General features: G+C 38.8%; 1 protein-coding gene across 1 annotated transcript; it reads left to right on the top strand.

Annotated features, from left to right (window-relative positions):
• Window positions 1-4,138: 4,138 nt before the first annotated feature.
• On the top strand, window positions 4,139-7,601 carry LOC135205228 (neurotrophin 1-like). The gene is given in 3 exon segments (XM_064235585.1): window positions 4,139-4,190; window positions 6,773-6,985; window positions 6,987-7,601. Coding segments are annotated over 3 exon segments (678 nt in total). The 5' UTR covers window positions 4,139-4,172; the 3' UTR covers window positions 7,434-7,601.

Consider the following 7,601-nt stretch of genomic DNA (forward strand, 5'->3'; position numbering starts at 1 on the left):
TCAATCGAGTTTTCTGTACAGCATATAAGGCTGTATGAAACTCAGCCACGGCTCGGTGGTGGCCTGTGTTGTTGGCATGCACGATCATGGCTAACTTGAACCTTAAATAAAATCTAAACTATTGAGGATAGAGGGCTACAATTTGGTATGTTCGATGACTAGAGGGTGGACGATCAACATACCAAATTGCAGCCCTCTGGCCTCTGCACACTTTGAGATCTGAGGGCGGATATTTTCAGATGTAGTACGTAAAATGCATAAGTTTTCACCATAAACATAACCTAGGTAGGTTATTTTGTTAAGAAAGATTACAAAATAAGAGAAAAGACATCACAGTGGAAAGATCTGAAAATGAAGAAAGATTTCACGAAGGAACAGGCAGATGTTGACTAATTGAAGTTACAACCAAAAGATCAAGAAGTCACACCTCGGGGTAGTAAGCAGCAAGAGAAAGGTTTGTTGGGGGTGGGGGCCGGGAATGGATCTCAAAACAACGAAGACCAGGGAAGAGAGAGAGAGAGAGAGTGTGAGTTGCTGTTTGAAGAGAATCTATAGTCTCTTGTCGATGGGGTGAGTGCTTCCAAAGGTTGCTTTGCTGAAGAATGTATAGGTAAAGGAGAACGGAGCAAAAGAATTGAAGGAATAGGATGGTGCTGCCCCCTGAGTTCATGTGAACTATACTCTGTTTTTTTCCATCTGTCCATCCGCCTGTGGTGTTTTTGTATGGTAACACTGCGTCCCGGGCTTTAGATAGTTACGCTATTTGTAAGTTTTAGGTAAATAAAAGAATATCTGGGTGTACATTTGCAACTGAAAAGTGTTTTAATAATTTACTGTATGCGAATTACACCGTTAATATTCGAAATATGATATTATTATAATCGTTGAATATAAGCTGAATGTAACTATCTAAAGCCCGGGACGCAGTGTTACCATACAAAAACATCACAGGCGGATGGACAGATAAAAAAAAAACAGAGTATTTATAGCTAGTGACATGCTGCAGTATCGTGTCAGTCTTGCAAGCTGGTGGCTGACAAGAATGGTAACTCATGTCTAGGGAAAATCCCAAAGGAATAAGTGAAACGAGGCTTTATTTTCTGTAGAACTTGAAGTGTGATAACTGCTGCTGTAGTCATATTCACCGGGTCATAATGAACTGAAAATAGAATTTAGGCCAAAGGCCAAGCACTGGGACCAATCAGGTCATTCAGCGCTGGAACGGAAGTTGACAGTGAAAGGTTTGAAAGGTGTGTAACTGGAGTAAAACCTCAAAGCAGTTGCACTATGAAACAATCGTTAAGAGAGGGTTTGAGAAAAGTCAGAATCATCCATCCATGGGTCCAACATCTCGCCAGGTGACAAAAATGACGGAGCTGAAGACATTTGCAGAGATATAAGGAAGGAAGATCTTCTAAGAGGATTTGGCGAAGGACATCCATTCGCGATAATGGCGTCGTTTTTCGCCTTCTTAAGTGGCCCTCTGCAAGAACCCGCTCGAGGTTCATCAAGAAGCTGGCTGCTGCCTGTCCTGCGGTATCCGCTAATTGCCGCGGCCTTCGAAGGACACCCCTTTTTGTTTCTGTGCATTCCCGGAGGGACTGTATACGCAGGGGACCCGGAAGAGGGTTGTTGATTTTGTGCCCGTCTCCGGCTTTCGCGCCAAAATTGCTTAGGCCGACATTAGTGACTAGGCCTAGTGTTTTGTACTTTTTGATGAAGGTAAATAAAATTCACACACATACGCAAATATATATATATATATATATATATATATATATATTATATATATATATATATATAATATATATATACACAGAGAGAGAGAGAGAGAGAATGGAGGGGGTGGGGGGTGGGGTGGGGAGTCCTAGGACTTCCACCAGGCCCGGTCCCTATCCTCGGTGACTTAATTAGCCCGTCCGTATGAAGCAATGGCTTTAATCACCTCCCGAAATATGTTACTATATTCCGGCAAAGGCCCACGTTGCAATTATGTTTTTCTTCTTCTTTTAAACAACGTCCATTTTATTGATATTATGATAGTCGTAATGCAGGAGAAACAGCAATATATATATATATATATATATATATATATATATATATATATATATATATATATATATAGTAGTTGGAGAGGTTAGGGTTGTGGAGAGAGTAAGATGGAGGAAAGAGAATAGGAAAGGAGGCACAGTAAAAGGAACGAAAGGGAGTTGCAGCTGTAGGGGCGTAAGGAAGACACGATGCAAGGAACCTTAAGTAATGCCCACAGTGCACCGCGTGAGGTGCGCTGACGGCACTATAGCCCCCTACGGACGAAAAGGCTTCAAACTGGTTTCTTTCAGAGCTCCGGGTGGGTTTTGAGGTTTCAGACAGACTCTCCGACCTGGTGTTGTTTTTTTCGGGAGAGATTTCCGGTTGTCACTGTGATATGATAGCAGAGCCACTGAGAGGGGCGTATATCCTCTTTCATTATCTTCCTCACTATCAGTCACTATTGTGTCACTGAATCCCTTTATCTGCTGCAGCTCGCTTTTGTTGAGTTCGAAGCGTCAACTGCAGAGACTAACAAATTCGGTGAGTCTAAAGGGCTGCAGTCATGAAACTCACCAAATTTAGCCTCAGCAGTTTTTATTTTTTTTATGGTTAAAATTAGCCATGATCGTGGCTGAATACTTAATGGGCCACGGGTCATACAGCATTATACACTTTACAGAAAACTCGACTGCACCGAAGAAACTTCGGCGCGCTTTTTACTTGTTTTATTTGGCGCAAAATGAAAAGCAACATTCAAAGCTGTAGTTCATAAAAGTCCTCGTTGTGCCTCTAGTCTAGGGACTGGAGAAACAAACGCACAGATATGTATATGTATACATATATTGAAAGATACCTCTGCACAGAAAGCTTTCGGGAAACTGTTCGGAAAGGGGAGTTGAACAGCCTCCCGTAAGCCTTCTGTAGCTAATGCTACAGATTTTTATCTTTGAATGATTATGTATGTATACTCTATTTTTTTCCATCTGTCCATCCGCCTGTGGTGGTCGCGCATGGTAACACTGCGTCCCGGGCTTTAAATTGTTAAGCTATGTGTAAGTTTTAGGTAAATAAAAGGATATCTTGGTGTATATTTGCAACTGAAAAGTGTTTTAATAATTTACTGTATGCGAATTACACCGTTAATATTCGAAATAGGATATTATTTAAAGCCCGGGATGCAGTGTTACCATGCGCAAACACACAGGCGGATGGACAGTTGGAAAAAAAACAGAGTATAGGCTACATGACTGTGGCTTTGTGTCGCCATATCAAGACTCATGTTACTATGAGTATCTTTTAGTCTAAGGACTGCCCACCCACGCAAGGGGATTGAACGAATCAGAGAGGCCAATGTTATTAACCTGGAAAGCGATGGATGTCAAAGCTGTATATATCAGCACGACTCTGCCAAATGCAGTTACAAAGATATTTTGTAATATCTAGCTTAGAAGCATCTTTAATTTTTCTGGGTCGTTGTTGCTGAAAATGGTAATGGATAAAATTGAAAATAAAAATTTTGCTGTGATATAAATTTCAGTAAAACTGAATACATGTAACGTTGCAAACAAAGGAATAAAGCTTTGCACCTCATGAGACTATTGTAATATGGCCGCAACTGTGTTTCTGGAGTGAGCGCTTAGGAATCAGGAACCAGGAATGTCATCTTTCCACCTTCCCCCAAAGAGGAAAGTAATGGAATGTAGAGTTTATGGCCAAAGACCCAGCGCTGGGAATTTTGAGGTCAGTCAGCGCTGAAAAGGAAAATGAGAGTAAGAGGTTTAAATGGAGGAAACCCTTTTTGCAGTTGCACTCTGAAACATAGTTAAAGGAGGGTGGAAATTCAGATGGAATATGAATGTAGATACAGTAAAATGAATGAAAAGGGTTGCAGCTAGGGGCCGAAGGGACGCTGCAAAGAACCCTAAGTAATGCTTTCTGTTCTCTCACACAAGGTGTTTTAGCATTTATAAACGTATAAACATATGTAGTCCATTCTCTGAATAATATGCGAGCGGCGTTGACGCGTTCCGTAGCTTCCCAAGGTCAAGACTGTGATTTCCAAGCCAAGGTCTACGGTTATATATTCAAGACCGTGGACGAGGAATCGCCAGTGTCCTGCAGGAAGCCAGGAAAGAAACATGGACGTCGTCAGTCTGGTGAGTCTCGTCTTTGGCGTTCGAAAGAAAGTTGAGACGGGTCGGAGAACCTTTCTTTGTCTTGAGATATTCATCCTTCTGGTGTTCCTTTGTTCTGGAAGATGCAACATAAAAATTTTCTCTTATGATTTTGTATTAATGTATATATATATATATATATATATATATATATATATATATATATATATATATATATATATATATATATACTATACATTATCGACTAAAATTCCCCTTCGGTTAACATCTTTGAAAATATATCAATTCCGAGGCAGAGCGAATTGGATATCGAAGGACATTTTGTAGCGTAATATGTATATATGAATCACAGTGATGCGATGAAAATCCATACATAAATATATATGTATATATATAGTATATATATATATATATATATATATATATATATTTATGTATGAATTTTCATCGCATCACCATGATTCATATATATATATATATATATATATATATATATATATATATATATATATATATATATATATATATGAATCACAGTGATGCGATGGAAATCCATACATAAATAATATACATAGTAAATATATATACATATATATATATATATATATATATATATATATATATATATATATATATATACATACTATTATATATTGCTACTTTCAAAATGCATGTTTCCCCTCTTTGAAATGTCAGTAAGATTGTGCAAACATTTTTCAGATTCCACTGTAAGATTAGAGGGTCTGCGAGATCCGTTTGCTTTCCTAAATCTGTCAACGCATGTGATAGCAAGAGAATTGAGTCTTGCATTGTTATCAAAACATGTCAATCTTAATTGTCGCTCAGCCTCCGTTTCGATCGAGTAGAGTACGTCTTTCTTTTTTTTAACAGACTGGACTCGTACGCGTATATCTTTGATCAAAACCACGTGCATATTGCACATTTCTTTATGAAGATTGCATCAGATTTCCAAGCTACTGGAAGCATTCGTGACAAGAACGTTTTGTATCATCTGCCTAGTCCAGTTTCCATAAAGGAAGAGATTTCATTCTATCTTAGGACCTCGAGGCAGTCAGATCTCTCTCTCTCTCACTCGAAATCATTGAGATTATATTAACGTAACGTAAATTGGTCACTCGTAACTTAGAATTTCGTATTTGATATTTCTTAGAGTTTATTTAGTGTTATTTAGTTTCTTTTGTGGAATCTGAACAAACATGATTTGTAACGGCGCCTGGTTTTTGTGAAAGTGTGATACAAGCTGCAGCAAAAGAGAAAATCAAGAAGTTGGTATCCCAACCAAAAAGGTAAAGTGTGTTATATTTTTATTAGTTGCAACTAATAAGTAATAACAGTTAGGTAATAACTAATAACCAATAATTGATAGGAACTGTCGTTAAACTAATAACAGATGGTTGTGAAGGTTGGTAAAAACTGTTGGTTTTACAGTGTTTTGAGTGAAAAAGATTTACACTTTTACACATTGCGTATTTTTGTTTTGTGATTGTTCCATTGTTTGTGCACTTGTTCATTTTCTTATTGAGGTGTGTCTTTTTATTTTATATTTTCATTTGCATTCACAATTTAATTGACTTAGTTCTTTTCATTGCTTAATCATTGCACATTTGATTAAATTTAACACTTGTGAATTAATTTGCATTTAATCAGAGTTCTTTCAAGTTTTGTGTTGTTTAGCACTTGTGAATTAATTTCAAATTTTCAATTAATTGACCGAAACACTTTGAATTTTGATTGAATTAATTTTCTTGAATTTTGTGATAAATTAATTTTGATTTAATTTTACTTAAGTTGATTCAAGAATTAATTATACTTTACTTTGTTTTCAAGTAACAGTAATTTTCCCTGATATTGTGAATTTTCACTTATAAATTTTGAGTTTAATAATAAATTTTTTGTATTTAAAATTTTTATAAGTGTTTTTATTTAAATGCCAGTATATATGATTATGATTATATTGATGATAGGTAGAAACATAGTGGTAATTGATTTGCTTTCCTTCAATTTACTTGAAGTGACTTAGAGCCAGGGAAGTACTTAGACTTCTGAGATCAGGGAAATACTTAAATTTTTAAAGTTGTTGATAAACCCTAGCAGTTTAGCGGTTATGACACTCTTTCCTTCCTTCTTTATTGGCTGATTATTTCGTGTTATTTTCCGTCTTCTTTTCTCTTCTCTATTGGTGTTATTTCGTGTTATTTTACAGGGGGTTCCTTCTTTTCTCTTCTCTATTTCATTCATTACTTCCTCGCCCCTTATTCCCGTTGTTTATTGTTCCTCTTGTTGATTGATTTCTTTGTCTTCTCTTCTTCTTCATTCCATTTATGATTTCCTTATTGCTCTGTTGCCTTTTCATTATTCCACCCATTACTTAGGCATTTTCTTCTTGTTTCATTTATTTTCTTATTCTTTTGCATTTTTAAACTATTGTTCCTTGTGCCCCTTCTTCTCCTTCTATGCCATCATAACTTAATTCTCTTCCTCTTTGCTAATTTACTTTCACTTTACAACAGTCTTACCTCTGTTGGTTTGTTTTACTTCCTCCTCCTCCTTCAGGAAATAAGCTGGCGATGTTGCTTTCCCAGGTTTTGTGGCTGGTGACTGTCCTTGGAAGGAATTCAGCAGCGTCAGCGTCGCGTCCTGGATATGTGCTCACGTATAAGCAACACGAGCGCTGCGATGCCTCAAGGCAGCCATCTTGCGCCAACAGTTCCTCTCTCAATTACTGCTTGGAAGACGACGATTACCCGCTGTACGAAATCAAGGCTTACATCCACGCCGACGCCATCTTCCGGAAGAAAGTACTCCGACGTCCGGAGTCAGTCGGCCGAAGACCTGGTCGAGAACGTCAGCCGCAGCCAAGAGAGGGACTTCTCCTACCCCTACACCGGAGCATCGACACTGCAGGACTCCCCTTACGACGTGAGCCACTGGGCCGGTCCCGAGGGCTACGCGTGCCCTTCGGACGTCGTTTACGCCGCGCTCAAGCGCGCACAGAACGGCGAGGGAAGGTGGAGGGTAGTTGTCAGCGACGCGCCCTATTATTCCCAGACGGTTCGTCTGGAGACGTGCTCGTTCCCGAGCGCCGCCTGCCGTACCTTGGCGCCTTGCTACAAGAGCGCCTGCGCGCAGAAGTACGTCTACCATCGGCTGCTTTCTTGGGATCCCTGCGATCCTTACAGGGGCCTGTTCGTCGACACCTACAAGCTGCCTTCTGCTTGCTCGTGTCACGTGCCTGCTAAATGATCTGTGCTCTGTCTACCTCGTCAAGAAATGGAGTATTGTGACATTCAGATCAAAATATGCCTTTGGACTTTTTACAGTATTGTTTTGCAGAGTCAACCCTTTTTCATGATATGGTTATAAAAAGAAAATCTACGCTTTATATATGAATAGGTTATGAAAAGAATTCGT

This window comes from Macrobrachium nipponense, chromosome 49 (genome assembly GCF_015104395.2).
Source record: "Macrobrachium nipponense isolate FS-2020 chromosome 49, ASM1510439v2, whole genome shotgun sequence".
Taxonomy (NCBI): Eukaryota; Metazoa; Arthropoda; class Malacostraca; order Decapoda; family Palaemonidae; genus Macrobrachium; species Macrobrachium nipponense.